This window comes from Malurus melanocephalus, unplaced genomic scaffold, assembly GCF_030028575.1.
Source record: "Malurus melanocephalus ecotype Western Australia unplaced genomic scaffold, MMel_1.1 scaffold_286, whole genome shotgun sequence".
NCBI classification, from domain to species: domain Eukaryota; kingdom Metazoa; phylum Chordata; class Aves; order Passeriformes; family Maluridae; genus Malurus; species Malurus melanocephalus.
The window spans coordinates 56,310-77,630 of NW_026623518.1; the positions used below are offsets into that span (position 1 = coordinate 56,310).

Sequence of the window (21,321 nt, forward strand, 5' to 3'; positions counted from 1 at the left end):
CAGGCGCGGCCCTTCCCGGCACCCTCAGCGCCGGCTCATGGCGGCGGCGGCGCCGGGACGGGTGAGTGGCGGCTCCGGGCCCGGCCTCGCCTCCGGTCCCGTGGGGAGGCGGCTCAGGGCTCCGCGGGGTGTGGGGAGGSAGGGCAAGACAGGGCAGGGCAGCGCTCAGCGCTTCCTCGGAGGGGTTTGGGCCTGTGTGGGAGGTAGAGGGGGGGTCAGGGCCTGCTTCGCCCCCTCTGTTCTCAAAGCGGCGGAGATCGCTTCCATTTATCGTGGGGACAGCYCCTGTGCCTCGCTCACTTCTCCACGGTGAAAGCGCACTCCCTGCATTCATTTATACATCCATACATTGTCCAGGGAAGGACAACGGAGCTGGAGAAGGGTCTGGAGCACAAGTCTGATGTGGAGGAGCTGGGGTGGCTCAATCTGGAGAAAAGGAAGCTCAGGGCAGATCTTCTCGCTCTCCACAACTCCCGGACAGGAGGGTTCAGCCGGGTGGGGGTCGGGCTCTGCTCGGTAACAAGYGACAGAACAATAGAAAATGGCATCAAGTTGTGCCAGGGGATGTTCAGGCTGAGCATCAGGAAAAAATTCTTAACAGAAGGGGTGGCTAAGCATTGGAACAGACTTGCCAGCGAGGTGSTGAATTCCCCATCCCTGGAGGTATCCAAGGAAAGATTGGATGTGGCACTCAGTGCCTTGGTCTGGTTGACAKGGTGGTGTTGGGTCACRGCTTGGACTCGATCTCAGAGATCTTTTCCAGCTTCATTGATTCTGTGATCCACCAGTGCATCCTGTCTCCCCCAGCACAGGTAGCACTTCTGCTGTCTAAATCCCAMTTCCCTGTGGCAGGTGGGAATTCCTACAGCACCCTGTCCTCATCCTGTCTTTCTGTGTCTTAGAACCACTGTCCCCCTCCCTGTTTCATCCCCTGTGCCCAGATGTTTAATAATCTCTGAAACCACCTCCTTTTTTTGCAGTAAACTCCATTCTGTTGAGTCCTAATTGTTCATATTCCACTGCAGGATTAAATTAATTCTTGAGCAGTTTTCATTATCGTTCAAACTGTTAGTTTTATACAGCTTTGCTCTAGTTATGTGTATTTACCACTAGCCAGGAAAAGGTCAATTCTCTCTGGCTTTAGGAAAAGTAAAATAAATTATAGTGTACCCATATATGCAAATTATAGGTGAATAACCTGGAAATAGGTTCATCGTGTCATCTGAACTTTGTTTTTTTTGTTTTCTTTTTGTCTTTCAGTTTTAAATTGAAGAGAAAATGTCACTTTACGATGACTTGGGGGTTGAGACCAGTGATTCCAAAACAGAAGGCTGGTCCAAGAATTTCAARCTGCTGCAGTCTCAGTTGCAGGTGAAGAAAGCAGCTCTCACACAAGCAAAGGTACAGTCCCTTTGTGGTTTTGTTTTCTGTTATTCAAACTTCTTTTGCGTTCAGTGCATTGTGTTTGTGACCTCAGAATAACAATTTGGGGTAATTTTCGTGGGATTTTTCCAGTGTAGGCGAAAGAGAGGAGTGCAGGCTAATTCCTTGATCTTAAACTGTGGCAGAGCCATTTCCTTTTTTTATTGCTGCTTCTCTTTTTTCCACATTTCTCTTTGAGCAATGTCGATATTTTGCTTCAAGCTGGACACCAGTGCACCTTGGACTGTGTAGGTTCTGTAGTGAGATTACTGAATTAAAAAAGAAGTAGTAGCATTAATGCCAAGTTCTTAAGTAGGCACAGCATTTTTTCATTGGAATTACTCCTGATTTATGCTGCTAAAGTTGGGGGTAGGATTTAGATGATCATTGGAACAAACTGCATGAATGGAAATCTCTGACTGCTATATTAATTATATTCTTTGTTCATTTAACTGATGTGTTGTGTATCCATAACCCAGAAGARTATCCCAGCCAACAGAAGAGTAGGATAGGATTAGAAAACTCAGGAGTTCAGAACAGATTAAAGTATTTTAACTGGTGATAAAAGGGAAGAACAGTAGATCTTTGGAATAAATCTGAGATTCTTGCAAAGTAACTCAGTTCAAACTCACCTGAAGAGATTGTATGAATTTTTAATGTGTGTTTCTGGTCCCAGTCAAAACCTAGGACAGTTCACCTACCATTGCAAAGTGCATTGAGCAAGCTGATTTTTAGAAAATAGTCTTAAAGCTCTTTTAGACATTTTGTGTTTTGGTGATTTTTGCAGAGTCAGAGGACAAAACAAACCACAGTCCTTGCTCCAGTGATTGACCTGAAACGAGGCAGCTCCTCTGATGAGAGACAGATTGTGGAYACACCCCCTCACGTAGCAGCTGGGCTAAAGGTAAGGGCAGCTAAATGGTCCAAAAAAAAATTTTGGAATTGAATGTCTCCTGGTGGTCAAAAAGATGATTATTTTGTGAGAAKGCTTTCCTGTGCTGAGAGTTGTTTAATTAATGAACATTTTAACTTTATACAGACTTCCATGTGATACAGCATGGAATTGCCTCAGTTAATGTGCAGTTATAAAGCAGTGTTCTTAGAATATTCCTTCTGGACAGCTTCAAACTACTTGACAAGACAGCTAAATAATGACTGTAATAGTGATTGCACCAGTGTTGGAGCTGGACCTGTATAACAATCAACTGAAAAATAAAAGAAAAGCCACCTAAGCTTTTAAATGGATTTCTCATGGTAAGGAATCAAGAGAAACTTTCTCCCTGAAGCTTTTTCAAAGCAAAAGTTCTGAAATAGTCCTTTCAGATTAGGGAAGAACAGTCTGTGTGCCTCTGTTAGTATCATATTAATAACAGCTGATAAAAAGCCTGGTGAGGTTGTGTGGGAGGACCGTGGCAGATGGTTGCAGCAGCAAGATGCCATAAAGCTTCTAATAATTAATTAATGGGATTTGAAAAATTCTTGCCCATAGTGATTTGCTGCTCCTTTGTATTCAGCAAGGAGAGGGGGTGGTTCTTTCTTCATGGGAAAAATTGATGTAATGAGAAGACTGGATGAAATGTTAGTTTTAAATAAAGCCAAGATTTCTTCTAGCACCAGTGGCATTAGGATATTACCTGATATTACAGAAGTCAGGAAATGGAGGTGTTACATTTCTGCTTTCCAGCTTGACATTGTTTTCTGATCTCAGCTGAAAAAGCTCCTTTTTCTTTTTTTTTTTTTGTAAGGATCCTGTCCCTAGTGGTTTTTCTGCAGGAGATGTGTTGATTCCTCTGGCAGATGAATATGATCCCATGTTCCCAAATGACTACGAAAAAGTGGTGAAACGTCAGAGAGAGGAACGACAGCGGCAGCGGGAGCTGGAGAGGCAAAAGGAGATTGAGGAGAGGGAAAAGTAAGGCTTTTGTTTAAACTGTTGATATATTGACTCTTATTTAATGACATGCCAACTTGTTTAATTTTATCTCTCTACTTTCAGGGAAATTCTTACAGGTTTTGTGAATACTGTGTGCTTGTAGAAACAAGTAGTGTTTTAAGTAATACGTTTTAATGCTCTTGGTAAAATCACCTAACAGTGGAAAAACAAGGAGAATTACTAGCTTTGCAGCCTCTTTGGCTGAAAGACCCTTGTCAAAATTATTCTAAATTTAMTTTGTTTCAATAATAACTGCAGTATTTGGGTACTTCATGCATCRTTATCAGACTTCTACCTTGCATGTATTTTAGCATATTTTATGTCAATGTCACCTGACTACAGAAAAGCCTTTTTGACACTCAGTGATGAGCCATCATTCCTGCTTCTAAAAACTACAAACTGATGCATGAATGCATTCAGTTTTAAATGTATCTAGCACAGCCTTTGAGAGGCATAGTTGCATTTCCTTTTTTAATACTCTGCAGTCCGTAAGTAATTTAATTATTAAATAAGTTAATTAAATGTTTATTACTGTATTATCTCTGGACAAAAGAAAATACTATTTGTTTTTAATACCCTTTCCCTGAAATAAGAAACCTCTGTACTCATGTTAAGGAAGTTGAATGCAGATCCAATATCTGATTATTATATGTGGTAATATGTCTGCCAGGCAGGCAGAAGATTACATTTGCTCATTTTAAGTGAAGTGAAGGAAATAAGCCATCTTATCACAGTATGAATCATCTGAAGTCTGGAATTACAGTTCTGCTGCCCTGTTTAGATTRTGGAAATTAATATTTCTAGTCATTGGGACTTCTCTGTCTTCTCTTGGTTATATTTTTGTTGTTTTGATGGAGATGGAATGCACAAGACCTCAGAAATCTGGAATGTCATTCCCAGTTTATACTTGTATGTGGGCCAAGAGTCTTTATACATAACATTAAAGAGGTGAAAAATGCATAATACATTCTGATTTCAAACTGGGGAAACAATCTCAKCCAAAGCTGCATCAGATGTGTGCTTTGGGATAACAGGCTGTACATTTGTTTTGATTTCACAGGRTAAAGATTCTGAAATTCTGGGTGGCTCCACAGTAGAGCTGTTTTTAGCATCCTATAGCATCCTGTAGTTTTGGTGGCTGTGCCAGGAATGAGATCTGATTTATGCACCAGGTTGTGCTCTTAACATTTGAGGAAAAGTGCTTTTCCTTTTTGTTTTTTTATTATAATGAGTAATGTCCTGATCACATTGGATAATAGCTGTAGTGCAAACAAATCTTTAAGCATTCCTTACTTTGTGTTAAAAGTTATGCCTGAATTTTATTTTAATTGCCAAGCAAACTTCTCAACAATCTGATGTTTAAGCATGAGGATATTTTTTATTGAGTAAATGTTATTACTCTGTATAGCTTGTGATGGGAAATGTAAAAGGGATTCTGTCCAAAGCAAGGTGTTTAATTAATGTCTGTTACCTTGTTCTCTGTTCCATCTAATATGTGTTCCACAGTAGTCATTCAGTCACTCTGCTCTGTTTGGAGGTGCTTCCTCCTTTCCATACATTCTTCTTGGCTGACTTGTATGTGAAAAATGATCTTGTTTTGGATCCATCTTATATTTTGTCAAAAATGCCCCCTGAGGATAAAAGCAGAGAAACAAATGGTGAAAGTGTTTACTTGCACTTTTATGGGAAACATGTTAAATGACAGTTGRATGGAGCAGAGTAATTCACACTGCAAAGGTGGGATCACAAATTAAAGCAAAGGGTTAACTTCCATGGTTTCTCATTCTAAYTTGCTGTGTCTCCTAGAAGGCGTAAAGACAGACATGAAGCCAGTGGGTTTTCAAGAAGACCAGATCCAGATTCTGATGAAGATGAAGATTATGAAAGGGAGAGACGGAAAAGAAGTAAGGGAACTGCTTATGTTTTTGGTGTGGAAAGAGGAGAAAAAGAATGGGGGGATTCACAGTCCTGTTTCATGGAGTCTGTATTTTTCTGTCCTTACATGAGTACAATGTTAATTCTGAGCCTTTAGAATAAAYCTGTCATTTCACTACAAGGTAATATAATGCAGAATACTGGTGTTTTTCCATGGAGGCAGATAGCAGCCAGATTACTTGTGSAAATACCTCTGTTTACCTTAGTTTGTAGATAGATACCTGTTGTAAATTTCTGCATGATGTAGATTCCAGGGAAGGAGTGAGGCATGACATAATATCAGGCTGTGAGAATCACTATTGAGTATTCACTATTGCAGCTTTTCATTCCTGCATTTGTTACTTCAGTGCCMCTAGAGCTTGTCAGATGATGTGGATCAGAAATACATCTACATAAAAAAACTTAATCTTTATTCTCTTTCAGCAGCAAAGTTACAATAAATAATTCAGGTCTTTTGTGATGTCCTTCAAATTTATTATGTTCCATTTTGCTTGTAGGTATGGGAGGAGCTGCCATTGCACCACCCACTTCTCTCGTAGAGAAGGATAAAGAACGTGAGTACACCAAAATCCTCTTCTCTAAACCCAGCAGTGTTCATTTCTCACTCAGCTTTCTGTTAAGTCCTCCTGCCTTTCCCATTGGRCTGTTTGTAGCAGCAGGACTTGTGTTAGTTCTTTGTTGATGGGGGAAGTGTGGGGGACCTGTGATGCTGCCCTGCTTCACATTTCTGTGCTGAAAAATTCTTTCTGTATTACCRGACAAGTAGTTGGGGAAGCTGGGCTCTTTCAAACGTGCAGTTACTCACTTGTGAAAGAAGAAATGTCACAGAGGTTTCTCTGGGTAGACTAGAAACCTCCACAGTGTGGAGAGGGAATTTTTCCGTTGCTCTTTCCTTTAGGAGGTACTTTGTGAGTATCTTTTMTGAAGGAGTTATGCACTACAGTCAGAATTTTACAAGTTTTTCATGGATACAGTTTAGCTATTGAGATTTGTGTGCAGTGGTGGTGTGAGGATCTCAGTTGTCCACGAGATGGCATCATCCTGCTATAGGAACAAAAACCATTCCCTGGTTTCCCATGTTGCATTTTTTTAAATTATTAGCAGTATGTTGTCTACTTTAAAAAATAACAAGAAGGAAGAATCTTATGCACACAAAGGATAGCCAAACTTGGTACTGTTGGACCTGGCAGGGAGTCCTCATTTTATTTATGAGAAGATTGAAATGTAAAAGTACCCCACAGCTTAAGTGAATGATATAACAGTGAAAGCATTTGACATGAGTAAACATTCAAAACAGAAAGAGATTGTCTTGAGTAAATAATTAAGAGCAATTGACAGGTGTCAAGGAAAAGTAAATATAGGCTGGAAATAGTAGGAGTATCCTTATGAGGAGACCTTTTAAAATGTGATATGATCCCACAAAGAAACCTTTGTTTGGCTTCTTACTTGATGCTCAAATTTGGGCTGGAAGAAAACAAGAAAATAGCAAAAGTCCCATAGTCCAGTCCATCCACTGCTTAAATAGGGATTGGTTTTCCTCATATGACACCCCCAAACTTTGTGTCTGACCTTTTATTTGRTAAGATACTAGAGCCAGTCTACAAGAAAATATTCTGAAATTAAGTCAGTCTGATCAAAGTCCAAAACTCTATTCAAACGTGTTTTAACATATCTTCTCTAGTGTTCTTTAGGCTTTTTTTCACATTTTGCCATTTTACTTGTGAGTGGAAGGTGATTTAATACTCTAAGCAGTATGATTGAGATAGCCAGATCCATCTCCATCCCCAGGAAGAGCTACAGTTCAGAAATTCCCAGTGAGATGAGTTGCATTTAATTCTTTTTAATAGACTGGTTTCTCTTCTCTGCAAATGTACAGTGTATTTTTACTTACGTTCCTTGGGCCTCAGGCTGTGTACATTAATCTATTTCTGTCATAATTCTGTTCCTAGTGAATGGAAGTTTGTCCTCTGGATAAACTCTCTGTAGTGCAGCTGGCATCTTAATGTTTCTTTTCTCCATTTAGTAAGAGATTATTAAATGCATTATAGAGCTGTGGAAATCTATATTCAGTGAGGAAAAGCCAGAATAACTCTCCTGTTTCATGGATTCACCTCTTTCTCTCTTGAGAGAGAGAGAGGTGAGGAGATGTTAAAACAGCATATGCAAAGGAAAACTACTTCTGATTTGTATTTATGAAAGGCTTTTTTTCATCGTTTGTTAGACTTCTATTGAAAAAAAAAAGCAAATCTCTGTGTTTTCTGCAGCTGTAGCATCATTCCCATATGAGGAAGAGTCGAGACCTCGGGCACCTTCTTCCAAAGCAGCAATTCCTCCTCCAGTGTATGATGAGCCAGAGAGACCTCGTTCCCCCACGGGACCCAGCAACTCCTTCCTCGCCAACATGGGGTAAATGGGTGACTTCTGCACATTTTGTGGGATGAGGCATTGGAAGATGGTGGAAACTAAAAGCTGAAAAAGTTTTTTAGGAGAGAAGAACACACACAAGCCATTGCATGTATGTGGCTGGTCTGAATTCAGAGAGTCCAAACTGGCAGGATACAGGAGGAAATGTGGATTGACAGGATTGAGGGAAGCACGTCTGAGGTGGTTGCATTCCAGGCTGTGCTTTTAAGCCACACTCCAGCATAAAGCTTATATGGCCTGTACAAACCAAACAATGAGTATACTTGAGAGCACAGGTGGCGTGTTATTTYCTCTAGGTTTCTTTTCCAGCTTTGTCTTGAATTTGCTACATATCAGCAAATTGATATTTCAGATCATTTCAGCTCTGCTTTGTTCAAAGATTCCAAGTTTATTTGTGTGGATGTAGCAGCTGTGGAAAATCAGCAAATTTGATTATTTACTTTTCTTTGTTCTGTGTGATACTTGTGTTACTACTGTGGAAACAAAGTGAAGATTAATCTGTAGCTAAAAACAGTTTAGAGACCTGGTTTTGGATTTGGTGGGGTTTTCTAATTGTCCAGAAAAAGGATAGCCAAATGTGGTACTGTTGGATGAATTTGTGCATTGTTAGCATCTCTTAATTAACAGTACTCTGGGATCTTCACTGAAGGAAGGGCTAAAAATGTGACCTAATCTGCCTTACTTTGACCACACAATTGGCTATTTATTCTGTGACTAAAGTGTTTTAACATTTCAACATTACATAGCCAGACTTTTTAGCCTTTTGCATAGAAAAAAGTCATGTAAGTTTTAGAAGCCCTTGTGCTTTTTCCCTTTCTGTAAGGATATTTTGGGAGGTAGTAAGAAATGCAAGAGAAATGCAGTGTTAATGTTTTCTGGAAGAAACTGATTTTTTTTTATTAACTGATGGTTTTTCTCTTTGCAGGGGGACAGTAGCTCACAAAATCATGCAGAAATATGGTTTCAGAGAAGGCCAGGGGCTGGGCAAACATGAACAGGGGCTCAGCACAGCGCTGTCAGTAGAGAAAACAAGCAAGAGGGGTGGCAAGATCATTGTTGGTGAATCTACAGAGAAAGGTAATTGTGTCCTGCACCAAGTCTGTGAGAATTGAATTTCATGGGCTTTTGTTTACCATCTGTCTTGGAGTTGGAAAAATTACTCGTATTTRTTCTTGTGGAAATTTATCTTTTTGTAGAGTGCATTTGTTTTTTTTAGCTCATCCTCCCCTTCCTCCATCAGTTGTCCTCCTTTGGTGTTTGGAAACATCTTCTAGGGCTGATCCTGCTCTGCCCTTGGGGGTTTTCTCCTGTCACATCCCCTAGATATTGCCCTCATTTCCATGCTGTTGTCTGATCTAGAGACAGTGCCCAGGCTTACTGGCACAGCACCTCTGCCTGAGCWCAAGTGGTGGAAGTCAGGAGATCTGATTTTTATTATACAATTATATGATACATTATATTATGCAAATCTGAACTTACGAACTATTTTCCTCAAAGAAATAGTACATTGTCAGTGTTCTTGCTTAATTCACGTCATTTGAATTGACTGTTTTGCTTACTAWCATTCTAGGTAGAAGTTGTGTATAACTGTCCCTTACCAATATGAAATTACATTTTGTGATTTTTATTCCACTGTTCWATCAATAAGATTCTGATATAAGTCCCAGTTGAGCTTTAATCTTAAATTATTCCATGATTCACTTTTCTATCTTCATAATAGAAACGGGCAAGAAGGCAGATTCCAACCCCTTGACCGAGATCCTGAAATGCCCAACTAAAGTGGTCTTACTGAGGGTAAGTTGGGAGTAAGGGAACATGTCTTAGTGTTGAAATTTTTAAACCTCAGTTCCTGATACAACACTCTACACAGTTCAAATAGTTCTGGCCTGCACCCACATGGTGTTTTGCATTCTGGAGAAATTATGTGACTTCCTGAGGTACAAGTTGTGTCTTTAAATCAGCACTGCTTTAAATTGTACAGCTCCTTTGTCTTAGGGACAGGGAGCTGTCTCCTGTAGCTCTTAAGCTTTTAAAGCATTCATGGTCACAGTTCTCAGAGCATCTGTGATTTGTCTACTCAATCACCTGCACAGACTCCATCCAGTGAGTTTGGTTTATTCTTTAACTTCCAGAACATGGTTGGTGCTGGGGAGGTGGATGAAGACCTTGAAGTTGAAACTAAGGAGGAATGTGAGAAATACGGCAAGGTTGGGAAATGTGTCATCTTTGAGGTRAGAGATTATGTGTCTCTTTTGGGCTGCTCTGAAAGTAAACTGGGCACTCATCCCTCATGTCTGGTGTGTTACTGCCTAAAGTTGCATACATATAAGATCTCTCAGGGTCCTTTACTGTGTTGGAGTTCAGGATTTTCTGTATCTGTAAAATACAAATTTCTARTAACAGGAACTGAGCAAAGATCTCTGTTGTGCTTTGGGAACCTTTTTATTTCGTTCTTTTCACTGCCTTTGTGAAGAACAGCTATTGAGAACAATGTTTTTGCTACTGTTCTAATTACTTGTATCTTACGGGTTTTGTTTTGTTTCAGATCCCTGGTGCCCCTGATGATGAAGCTGTAAGAATATTTTTAGAGTTTGAACGGGTTGAATCTGCCATCAAAGGTACAAACCTAAATTGTGTCCTGTGAACCTCAGAGTTAACTTCTGTAGAGAGATTAAACAGTCTCGCTGGTCTGGCTGTTTATTTAAGGAGGTGTTTATTTTATTGAATTGCTGCTTGCTGATCTGCTCTTCATTTCAATTCCAGCTGTTGTGGATCTAAATGGAAGATATTTTGGAGGCAGAGTGGTGAAGGCTTGTTTCTACAACCTGGACAAGTTCAGAGTGCTGGATCTGGCGGAACAAGTTTGATTTCAAAAATCTAGCTCGAGGTGTCATTGTTTTGGCAATCACGTTTTCAGCAGTAGGCTGGGAATAAAGAAGAGAAAAGTAGCTTTCCTAGCAAACTGGAAACAAGCCTCATTGAATGGATTTTACACATTCGTTGTGACTTACTTTTTTTGTAATATAAAGCCCTTTGAAAGTAAGATTCACGTCTGTGTGGTTTTGAATTGCACATTTCTGCCTACTGCTCTGGGGATCCTGGTTTTTTTTGAGCTTTCAGATGACTTTGCTCTGTTGAAAACCCACTTCTGAGGAGATGCTTTGTCTGTATTCCTGCTTTCTTTGTTCTGGTGCTTCATCATGGAGTCCCTGTGCTGGATCCACAATGAGTGTGAAGCTTTGGACAAGGATTGTGTGCTATGATCTTCTCTTCCCTGGTGGCCTCTCTTAGAGTTAGAGCCTTGCCTTTCTGAGTTCTCATCTGCACACCGGTGATTTGAGTCATTGATTTGAGTCATTGGACAATTACAGCTCATTTGTTCTTCTGACTCCAGGACAGTACTTTCTGTGCCAGAATGGAGACTAAAATAACAAGGATTGAGTCTGTCTTCACAGTTCCAAAGAAAATCCATGTCTAATCCAGGGAAATGGAAAAAGGAAGGAATTTAATGGACTTTCAGCAGGAGCTCTGTGCTGTCAGGCAGTCTGTGCTGGGAATATCCAGGGATAACTGATTACAGGTCATTAAGTAGGGAGAAGGGAAACTCCTTCCTGTGTCTGGCCAGCTGACAAGAATCTCACATCCTCTAACTCACACACAGGCAACTAACTTTGTTTAATCATTTCAAACCTGGCATTTGCTCTCTCTCTGTGTATATTTCTRTATTTGAAGTCAAATACCATCAGAATTAGACTTTTTTTTTTTCTTTTTGTGAAGGAGTGCCTGTGGAGGTTTTCAAGGTAGGAGGCCATGGAGGGAAGTTCTTATATGAAAATCTGAAGAGTTGACAAACTGAACTACTAAACACTAYTACTCTTACTTTAAACTTGATGTAAAATAGTACACAGTTCTCTGCTCCTGGTTTTATGTTTGCTTTTCATTTGGGAACAGTATGTGACAAAGAGTTGGCAAGAGGTGATGCTGCAATGGTGGCAGTTGTCTCTGTGCCCCATTGCACCCAGAATAGTGCAGATATTGAAATGGCTGTGAGTCCTGAGGGCATTTTAGCTGTTTGAAAGCTGATGCTGGATGTCTTCTTCCTGTTACACACACGGACTGGTGGGAGGGGGGATGGACCTGTAGTTCAACGCTGTGAATATCTCCAGTTACTGCCCTTTTGTTGGCTTTTGGCTGCAGATTTCTGTGACAAACCCTTGGCTCTTGTGTTTCGCTTATTTTGTCTGCTTGTGTTTCACCAACCTCTGTACAATTACCTGCCTATAAAACAGAATTTTTTAAAAAACTGGTATTTTCCCTGCTGAGTGTTGGCTTCCTTATTCTTCTGTTGTGCAAGGCCTTCCCTCAGAGTTGGGCACTAAAGCAGCACAAGTTGGTACCATCTCTAATCCATCCAAAGAAACCCTCACTGCAGCAGAGGTGAAGAACAGGCCTGTTTGACATCAAAACTACAGGACTTGGGTTAAAAACAGAATCTGGATTCTGTTCCTGCCACTGTTCTCAGATCTCTTTGACTTGGAGAAACGCTTTAAGGCCTTYGCTGCTGTGGAGTAAAACAAAGAGATTAGGCTGATATGAATTAGCATGTGTTTGCTTATAGTACTCAAATAATTTGGGTGGCTGCTGTAGAAAGCTTAACCACTGGTAACACATTTAGTGTGATCTGAACTGRGCTAGAAATACAACTTGGCTTTAAGCAACATGATTTATTTATGGCTGTTATTTCAGCAAAAACCTAGGGGGGACTAGGCTGTAAACATTTCCTGAGGTACACAGACTGGTTTTTGTGCCTTTAACCAGCTCTTCTGTTTCTTAGCACCAGCTTCTGAGCTTCCAGTCTGATAACTTGGAGGTTTTCCATTTGCTGAGAATGGCTTTATTGGCAWCTTTTGAACAATTTCTTTCTGGCAATCCTTATTATGTTGAAGATGGATAAAGTTTATCCATGGAAATGTAGGGGAGAGGGTTTGTTCATTTAGTATTTTGTGTAGGAGATTTGTGTGGGGTTACTAAAGCAGCACAAGCAAACTTCCTAAAGTGTAGCAGACCTACATTCCCTGAATTTCACCTCTGTGGTGGGTGCTGTACAAACACAAGACACTGAAGGCAGGGATGTAAGCAGATGGCCACAGATGATGCACACAAACACCTGCACGGATGTGGAAACCTGCAAAGCTTCACACACTGAGCTGTGTAGTTAGACTTTTATCTCCTTTTGCAAATGCACTTTCTCCCTATTCTTCAACACTGTCGATGGTACCATCCTCAGGCATGTTTGTGTCATGCATCCCTTGAAAAATTTGGTTCTGAATTTCCTTCTCTGCTGGAGAATTGGCCTCCTCTGGAATCTTGTCACTKACTTCTATTTCTAGCAGTTGCTCGAATGACTTTTTATCTAACACCTCCAGCTCTTCCTGCTTACACATTCATTTTTCTCCTCTGATTCATCAGTGCCCTTTCCAAAGGCTCCAGCAGCACTTAATTTGGAACTTTTTGCAGCTACAAAGCTTTACTTGATTGTTTGTCTTTACATCCTGGAAATWGCGCAGCCACCTCTTTCTGTCAGATGTGTAAGTGGTGACTGGTCTGAAGCAATAATATTTTTGTTTCTCTTTTTGTGTGGTGCCTTGAAAGGTTCTGATTTTGCAGAAAATGAGGAGGATGACAGGCTGTTAAGAGCATTTGCCTTATTGGCAGTGTAGGATTGATTGTAATGCTTCAGGTGAAGCAGTGGATATGTTGCAGGTGTGATTTCCTAAATTTAACCTTTAATTCCTTGGCTTAGGTACCTGTGTAAATGCTGTGGTTCTCTAATGTGTTGAATAACTGCATCTCTTCTTGGGCTAAGTATGAACTGTTCATTGCTTCTGGGAATTCAGATTAGATGCCTACTTAGAAAGATTTGAGTGTCCTGAAGCAGSCAGGAGGCTGAGAGGGACGTGGAGGACGTGCCAGCCCAGAGCTGAATGAGGTGCGTGGTGCATTAACAACCCTGAGGTCTTAAGAGCAGGGATTTGCRCAGTGGCATCACCGTTTGCTGCGTTGTTCTCTTCTAATTCAGAACACTGGCTACTATTTCAAATAGGGATTTAGTGACTTCATTATTTTCCTAAATGTTACAAATGTTGCTGAGCACTAACTGCTATTTCAGAGCCCATCATTAAGCACATAGGTTTTGATTTATTTTCTCACCTGCTCGGTTTTGCGCTTAACCTATGTTGAATTTCACCTGTCAGTTTATCACTTTGTCTACTCAGTGTCAAACTGAAATCTGATGAGATGGAGCTTGCATTTTTAACATTACTAGCATCAAARTCTAAGTTTGCTTTGCCACTGTTGCATGAAAGGTGAGAGTTGTTGCCCCAAAGAACTTTCTGTCTGAACAGCCATCAAGGAAGGGAGGCAGGTACAAGAAATATCTTGCCCAAGGATGTGCAGAAGGTGGTTTAGAGAGTTGGGATTACACCCTATTCCCCTGTGCTTGCAACTGTGCAACCAAAACCCACATTCCTTGTGGAGCTGCTTTTTATTTTGGCAACAGAAAATGGTAAATTCTCTTTGAATTGAGCCTTGAGCTTTGGATTCTGAAATAAGTTCAGAAGGAGATGGAATTCACGTGCTGCGTAAGTGGTTGCCTTAGGAGGGCCTTATCTGAAATCAAGCTCCTGTGGGAGATTTGAGTGGGTTGGGTGTTTTACCCTTCTGTGCAAGAGAAAATGTGTTTTGTAACCTCGTGTAATATTCTTAAASATGGAAGGAAAACATAGAAGGTTTCAAAGAGGATCTTAAGCTCTTAGATCCTTCCTGCTCCACAAACGGAAGTCTTATGAGGAAATGAGAACTTCCAGTCCTTACAGCACTTGGTGCAAGAGGCCCTGAGCAAGACCAAGATTGCACCCTATGTTGCATTAAATTAAATCCAATGTTTGTGCCTGGGATTGCTCCTCCCTAGGTACAGGACTTGGCACTTCTCTTTGCACTCCATGATGTTCCTGTCAGCCTCTTCCCAACCTGCCAGGTCCCTCTGGGTAGCAGCATGATCCTCTCAAGTGGCTGCCACTCCTCGCAGTTTGTGATGTGCAAACTCGCTTTAATAAAGGAGTTAAAAAAGACTGGACCCAGCATTGACCCCTGGGGCTCAGCAACAGCTCCTGGCCCCAGCATTGACCCCTGGGGCTCACCAACAGCTCCTGGCCTCCAGCCAGACCCTCTGCCACTGGTCAGTAGGACCAGGCATTCACAGATTTTTGTGTTTGCTCCTGCAGCTTCAAGAGCTTTTTTTGTGAGGAGGATCTTAGAGGAGATGATGTTTGGGAGACTTACAGAAGTCCAGGTAGACAATGCCCACAGCTCTCCTCTGCCAGGCCCGTCATTCCATCATGAAGGGTATCAAGCTGGTCAAGCATGACTTCCCCTCGGTGAATCCTTGCTGATGCTACTGATGATTTTCTTGTCCTTCATAAAAACACTGTCCAGGATTAGCTACTTCCAAAATTGTAGAAATTGTTAAAATTCTCTAAAAATTGGAAGAGAGCAAGAACATCCACACAGCTGAGGGCCACGTATGGATGCATTTGCCATTGGTAAACTGTTCCTAGCTGTGTGCAAGCCTAATCCTATTCTTTTTCCCAAAAAAAAGCAAGAGCTGCTTGTAATCATGGAGGGCTTGCTGTGTTTTTCACAAGTGCTTTCTGTAGCAAAAAGTTCAGTACTATCATAATTGAGTCCTTAGGAGAATTCCTGCCTTCAGGTGCTCAGGCAATTGTCCTTAAAGACAAACTGATTGTGTTTAGCAGTGTGTGCTCCGTTAATTTACTGTCCCTGAGCAATGAGAGGACACAGCCAGGAGCTTTGGGTTTCTGCTGTGCTGGTTCTGTGGAGATGTAGGTTATTTACAGATGGGTTTGGGAGTAACACCTGGGCTTGGAAATTTTTTTGGTGTATCCTGTAGACAGGACTTTCAATAAAGGACTTCCCTCTTGCCCTGTGATGCTGTGATTTTATTCGAGCTGCAGAGGAGTTAATGAGCAATCCCAGTGCCTTTTATCATCTGATCAGTTTGCTTTATCTTCACACACCACCACTGGCTTCTGGTTGTGGAACTTCTGGAGTCCAGCTGGAGATGGTGAGGCAGCTCCTGGCAGGGCACGTGGCCCTGAACTTTGTGTTCAATATGTGAACACAGGTGTTTTTTACCTGTGATGTAGTTTGGTGGATAAATTCACCTGCTTTGTCTTGTTTTGAATCGTAAAATCATAGAATGGTTTGAATTAGAAGGGASCTCAAAGCCCATCTWGTTCCAAAGCCTTACCATGGGCAGAGACACTTTCCACTAGACCAGGTTGCTCAAAAATGAACCTTTTTTCAGGAAAAGACTTCAGTGACATTTCCTGCTTCACAGATTATGAGATTTTTTAAGGGTGCAAAAATGGTAATTATATGAATTGCTCATAACATCAGCTACAACTGACAGGCCTTAACCCCTGGGCAACTCTGGCTGTAGTCATAGATACTCATGCTTGTATAAAGGAGCAATAAAGGAGTAGATGTTCCTTTTTCTTCCTCACTGAAGGGCTTATTAACTCTAAAACATTTTCTAAATGAGTGCTTAGGTTGGTAAGATTGCCTTTCTCTTTCTGCAGGTCAGTGGGTTACAAATGCTGCTTACTTTGAATGTCCAGTATGATTTTATCTCCTATTTACTGCAAAAAAAAATGGTTTGTGTCACTTGAGATGCAAGTTAGTGGAAAGGAAAAAAGGAGTGCTGTAAAGTCTGCAGGACATTTAACTGCTGGACAAAAAGGTGGGCAAACCTAAAGTCTTTCACTTCTGGTCCAAGAGAGAGAGAGAATGGATGACAAAGTCTCTCTGTGTGTGCCTGTTTTTGCTAATTTAACCAGAACTGTGCAGTAATAAATACAAAGGTGAGGCTGTTGTCAGCTGTTCCCCTTTGGGGACCTTGCTGCTGTTTGTGTCAGGTGGGGCTGAGTCTCACTGGTGGCTTTTTGTATGCAGGTAAAAGACAACTTTCCATGTCAGTAAGAAAAAAACCTCTTTGAATGAGGGGGAAATGGACATTGAGGAGGAAAAGCTGCAATGGAAGAACAGGCGTGAAAGCTAAAGGAAACATTCTGTAAGGTGAAGAAGGGATGGTGTGTGTGCTCCTGCAGAAGTTTCCTCTCACACCCCGATTCCTGATCCCTGCTGGGCTCATGGTTGTGGCTTTATGGCTTTTCCTCTCTTCTTCTTCACATCAGGACATGGGGAAATCCCAGAGCACATGGTTGTTAGTAGAGAAATGTGAGAATGCAGCCTAACGTTTTGTGTCCAAGCAACATTACCCACCCCAAGCTTTCAGCCCAGTAGCTGTGGTCACAAGGGGATTGATGTTTTGCACCCACCAGGCCCTGTCTCCTATGCAGGATATCCCACTGCCCTGATTTGGCAGCCCCAGTAATWGCAGCACATCCTTAAAGCCCAAAACAAYCTCAGCTCCATGGAAAACAAGATCTTTCCCATGAAGATGCTTATCCCTTTCCTTTCTTCGCTCCTGCTTCTTATTCCTCCTCTGGGAAGAACRTGGGTTTTTCTTCAAAGCAGCTTTTAAGCATCTTGCCACTTCACAGCCCCTGAGTTGTTTTTTCCTCTCCCAGTCTCTAAGGTGTTGATTTCTGGCCTCCATTTGGGAGTTTGCAGCAAGTCAACAGCTCAGGAATCCACATGGTCCTGCCAAGACAAAGGTCTTGAGCTCCCCGTGGGTTTCTCCACCTTCTGCCGCAGGCACAAAGCTGGGGAGCACTTTTGGACTTCTCTGCTTTGAACTTGTAAAACTTGTATAGCAACTGCGAACCAAAACTCAAATGATACTCTGGCAAAACACACCGAGCTCCTCTCCGGAGGATGGGAAGTGAAAACTGGTGGGGTTTTTGCRTTTTTCCACTGTGGGAAAGTGCTGKGTTTSTGCAGTTGTAGTGAGGCTGAGTTACCACTGGGAGAGGATGTGAGCTGGAGCAATTCCCAATGTCTTCCCTCCCTGTAGGAGAGGTTGTTGCACTAACACRGCAAAATTTAAAGACCTTTCCATGAAATAATCCTGTGGCAATGAAGTGTAGTCAAACTGGGATTCAGGGATTTGCTTCAAGCACCAATTTCAGAGGAAGATCCTGCATYTCCCTGCACCACATGAGCCCTGCCCATCATCCCATATAACACAATACCATTCATCTGAAGGCACTGTCCCAGAAGTATCACGTTCACCTGCAAGGGCTCAGCTCTTCTGAGGAAGTCACAAATTTAGGGCTAATAAGGAAATTAAGTTTTGAAAAGATCTTCAGCTGTCACATGCCAGCCATGTGTTTCCTTCCCTTTTTTCACTTGGATTTCTACCTGATCATTTTAAAGTGTTTTGCTTTGTTTTGTTTCTATCCAGCAGGCTGATTTATTCATGGGCAAAGCCTGATGGGTTTTGTTTTTCCTGCAGTGTTGGGGAATATAAAAGCCTGGAAACTTGAGGCTGCTATCAGCTTTTATGTTCAAAAATAATGGTGTTGGCATCATAAAATCAATAGATCCCCTTTTTCCCCCTGTTTTAAAAAGAAGGGGGAGTTAACTGCATGGCAAGGATTTACCTCAGCAAGCCTGGACTGTGTGAAATAGAATTGATTATCTGTCACTCTTGATGCATCAGAAGAAGGATGCAGATGTTTCTCCAAATGTGACATTTCCTCTTCAGTGCCAAGTGGGTGTGTGGTAGCAGCTCTAAACCACAGAAATCAATTGAGAAGGGAAAGCTGARTTTCCTGTGTGGAAAGAGAAATTCTAAATCAAATTTAGAAACCTGCTGGAGCTGGCACCAGCAGCAAAGCCCAGGAGGGTTTGTACCTGCCAGCTGCAGTAATCACTGCGTGCAGGTCACTCCTGGGAAATGCTGTCCAGTTCTTTCTCCCCAAAACTCAAAAGCTGAAAATGGTGCAGAACAGGAGATCAGGATCCAGAGCTGTGCAAKGGACYRAGAGTACCTGGTGACAAAATGKTTTGGGTTAGAAAGGGCCTTAAAGGTCATCCCATTCCAACACCTTCCACMATCCCARGKTGCTCCAAGCYYCATCCAACCTGACCTTGGACACTTCCAGGGATCCAGRGGCAGCCACAGCTTCTCTGGGCATCCTGTGCCAGGGCYTCACCACCCTCACAGGGAAGAATTTCTCCYTAATCTCTAATCTAACCCTGCCCTCTGTCAGTTTAAAGCCATTCCTCCTTGTCCTAAGTCTTTGACCTGCATCTCTCTAATCCAATCTTGTCTCCACACCTTTATAGAGCACCTAATCTTTGTGATATGAAGATGTCAGTGCTAATACCAGAGGTTAATAAAAGTAATCTCTCAAGGTCAGGCTACAGTGTACGAGGTGGGGGTTGGCTGTAAATTCTCCAAAAGCTCATTGTTCCCAGTCTCTTCTGCATCTTAAATCCTGATGACATGTGCTGCCTGTTCTCTCAGCAGGAACAGGTCACGAGCCTCTCTGCAACCTTCCCCTGCACTCAGACATCTCATAAAAGGACAAAATAGAACTCTGCAGCCCAGATCGATCATGCAAGCAAGTCCCCTGGTGTACCCAGTGCCAGCAGTTCCCAGCACCCTCATCTTCCTTGGGTTTGTGCCATGCAAGTAATTCTGAATGTTATAAATATTTCAAAGGAGCTGTTTGCATTYGTATTTGCTTGTAGAGCCCAAGCCTTGCAGTGAAGGAGATCCCCATGGMTGATTCTCAGGCTGAAAGCCCTGACATTCCTGTCTCACTCTGCTCCCACCCATTATCTCACTGACTGGAAAGGGAGAGCAGCTCAATTCTGATTTCCTGGCTGGGCAGTCACTGATGCAAAGATCAATTCTTCCCTGTAAAGGTAAAGATGTCTCAGCTTCCCTCAGGTATGTGCAGAGCAGCTCATTTCATCCCTGTGCCCCTCGATGCAAAGCCTGGTTGTGCATGCAGAGGGACTCAGTGCAAGGTGGGGAAGGCAAATTAAATCTCCATCCTGGCTAAAAGGTTTTTCTGAGGTTAAGGATGAAGTTGAGGGAAAAAAATCCTCCCTGTGAGGGTGGGGARGCCCTGGAAGAGGTTGCCCAGAGAAGCTGTGGCTGCCCMTGGATCCCTGGAAGTGTCCAGGTTGGATGGGGCTTGGAGCARCCTGGGATAGTGAGAGGTGTCCCTGCCCAYGGMAGGGGATTTGGGACCAGGTTGTATTTATKATCCATTCCAACCCAAACCATTCTGTGTTTCTATGAMATGTGGKGTTTGAACCTGGGAGAAAGGTAAAAGGAYCCTTTGCTGGGTCAGTTTTAACTAAATAACCTCCATAACRTATCAGTCATTAAATTCTGCTTTTGTGTCCTTTGGAGACATCATCCTACAGAASATGGCTGGGAAAGCTGGGAGCAACCAACCAAATGCCTCTCCCACAGAAACCAGCACTTGGGAAGATCCCAGGAGGCTTTCTGGACCATCCCTCAGCCCCGGGGCACAATCAGTGCTGGCTGAAACCCTTCCCACTGTGTTTGCCCAACCTGTTCTGAGAACCTCAAGTGATGCTGAGCCATTTCCACCCTCTCTGGCTGTGCAGCCTGGTATTTGTACTCTGCTAGCAGGAGAGATGCTCTGATTTCACTGTCCTGGACCAGATTTTGTTGAGTTTCATCTAAATCTTGTTTTGGAACCAGTTTGATTCTCCATAATTTTTTTAATTATTATTACTTTTATGTTGTTCTTTTTAGATCCCAGACAGAAATTATGTTGAACAATGAGTAAGGGGTGAAGATCTTCACACAATCAGAAATTCCCAGACTATGTTTGAAGTCTTCTCTGCTTATTTAAACTGCCTGGCACCACTGAGATGCCTGAGGTGCTTTCTGTGGGTGAAACCCAATAGTATCTGATATAGGAAATGATGCTCTGACTCCTGTGATGGCTTTGGCTGGAGCTTGGAAGATGGTTTYTGGAATTTTCCCACAGGGAAAACTGAAAACAGAAGTATGGACACCAAGGATGGTCCCATCTGAGATCTTTCCAGGACAATGCACAGAATAACTGGAGCAGATCCCAGAACAGGGACCTTAATGTGGACCTGAACCATCATCCTCTAATACAAGTCCTGGTTGCAACTACAAAACTCTGGGATGCTCCTCCTGGGAAGTTTTTGGAGYTGAAGTGGCAGTGTTCAGGCAAGATCAGTGTCAGGGAAGAAAACCAAGCCTTAAGGAATCAAGTCCATCCCTTCCAAGCTGTGCAGGATGTTATGGGCAATAAACTTGGACATGAGAATCCAAACATGGAWTTTCATGGATAAGATGCCCAAGTTCATCTTAAGTCTAACCCTGAGTATATTTTATCAAATTTCTTTTGCCAAGCACTGGAACTGTGAGCTGGAAATATTCTTCTGGAGATGAACTGCTAATCTGCATTTATCCTGGGTAATAAAACTGTAAAAATCTGGGTTTGTGTTTTGTGGAGATTTGAAATCTCATTGCTCCAAGGRATTTCACTCATTTACCAGAGCAGAGAACTGGGTTAGAATTGAGGTGAACCAACAGAACT

At 42.1% G+C, this 21,321-nt stretch overlaps 1 protein-coding gene and 1 long non-coding RNA gene across 3 annotated transcripts in view; one reads left to right on the plus strand and one right to left on the minus strand.

Annotated features, from left to right (window-relative positions):
• Window positions 1-12,710, plus strand: RBM17 (RNA binding motif protein 17). 2 transcript variants are annotated; one of them, XM_057376625.1, is made up of 12 exons: window positions 1-61; window positions 1,261-1,401; window positions 2,210-2,326; window positions 3,168-3,334; window positions 5,165-5,259; window positions 5,788-5,844; window positions 7,555-7,696; window positions 8,640-8,791; window positions 9,435-9,508; window positions 9,847-9,945; window positions 10,260-10,332; window positions 10,478-12,710. In XM_057376625.1, the coding sequence occupies exons 2-12, from the start codon at window positions 1,279-1,281 to the stop codon at window positions 10,579-10,581; spliced, it is 1,203 nt and encodes a 400-aa protein (XP_057232608.1). In that variant the 5' UTR covers window positions 1-61; window positions 1,261-1,278; the 3' UTR covers window positions 10,582-12,710. The 2 variants fall into 2 exon arrangements, with proteins under 2 accessions (XP_057232608.1, XP_057232607.1); XM_057376624.1 differs by having other exon boundaries at window positions 5,162-5,259; window positions 10,478-12,709.
• The window catches only part of LOC130579668 (uncharacterized), a 27,361-nt gene continuing 10,667 nt past the window's right edge, over window positions 4,628-21,321 (minus strand). Inside the window, exons 2-3 of the long non-coding RNA XR_008966041.1 lie at window positions 18,361-18,531; window positions 4,628-4,986 (exon numbers count right to left, since the gene is read on the minus strand). This is a non-coding gene — a long non-coding RNA (uncharacterized LOC130579668). The remainder of the gene's footprint in view (window positions 4,987-18,360; window positions 18,532-21,321) is intronic.